The sequence below is a fragment of the Octopus bimaculoides genome, unplaced genomic scaffold, assembly GCF_001194135.2.
Source record: "Octopus bimaculoides isolate UCB-OBI-ISO-001 unplaced genomic scaffold, ASM119413v2 Scaffold_193594, whole genome shotgun sequence".
In the NCBI taxonomy this organism is placed as follows: domain Eukaryota; kingdom Metazoa; phylum Mollusca; class Cephalopoda; order Octopoda; family Octopodidae; genus Octopus; species Octopus bimaculoides.
Genome location: NW_026366615.1, coordinates 737 through 1,743, shown reverse-complemented (window position 1 = coordinate 1,743; position 1,007 = coordinate 737). Strand labels below are relative to the sequence as shown.

Below are 1,007 nucleotides of genomic sequence, written 5' to 3'. Positions count from 1 at the left end.
TGATGATATGTTCTTGGTGTTTTATTATTATTTACAAAGACATAAGTGAAACATGGTTTTCTTATTACTAAAATAGTAAGAAGTTTGAAAAAATACATTTACAATGCTAATTATGTTCTACTGTAATCTCCCTTGTAGATCACATGCCAAAGTGACACCGAAAAACACACACACACACATTCATAAACGTATGTATGTATATATTTATGTACGTATGTATGTATATATTGACCGAGACATTTGATTCTCAATTACATTTTCAATGTAGATAAATTTGAGTTTTCTGAAAATTCAATATTTCTCATTCTGAAAATCCAACTCAATTCCTTCTTCTTCAATGAACCTTTTTGTACCTGTATGAACTTTTGACTACCTGTATGTCACTCCTATACGTGTCCATACCCTGTATATTTGTCATTAAGCAAGTAAATATTTCTTTCATGAATTATCTTCAAACAAAAATTGATAAAATGATATTCATGATGAACCACTTTTGAGTGAATTGGTTAAAAGCATGTTACTAATATCAAATCAGGATCGCTTCAAGGGAGACTACTTAATAATGATAAAATATTCTTTGTTACACATTCAGATTTTATGTTAGTATGAGTGTATCACGCCATATATGTTAACAATAAATCAGATATCATTGTCCTCAGATCAGTCAGTACATTCAAACTATTGTATTAGTATTACAACACCAACTACTACTACTACTACTACTTGATTGATGGAAACACAATTACTTGCACATTCATTTTATCATTATTCACTTGTATTTATCAGTATGTAAAGCACACTAATGACTTCTCTCATGTCCATGTTTTGTTTCTTTTTCAGTGCTTTGTTATGAAAACACAACATTAACTAACAATGTTACTTTCTATTGGCCAATGACAAAAATAGGAACAAATGTGACGATTCCATGTCATACAAATGTAGCAACAAGACACTGGTTTGTTTGTTTTGTTTTATTTCTTCTTCTCAAACTTTGAAGTTTCCTGTGT

General features: G+C 29.7%; 1 protein-coding gene across 2 annotated transcripts in view; it reads left to right on the top strand.

The window, feature by feature from the left end:
• Positions 1 to 1,000, top strand: part of LOC128251448 (uncharacterized) — a 9,590-nt gene extending 8,590 nt beyond the window's left edge. For both annotated transcript variants that reach the window (XM_052978290.1, XM_052978291.1), the window contains exon 4: positions 841 to 1,000. In XM_052978290.1, coding sequence (XP_052834250.1) covers positions 841 to 995 — 155 coding nt within the window. In that variant the 3' untranslated portion in view covers positions 996 to 1,000. The remainder of the gene's footprint in view (positions 1 to 840) is intronic.
• The last annotated feature ends 7 nt before the right edge of the window (positions 1,001 to 1,007 follow it).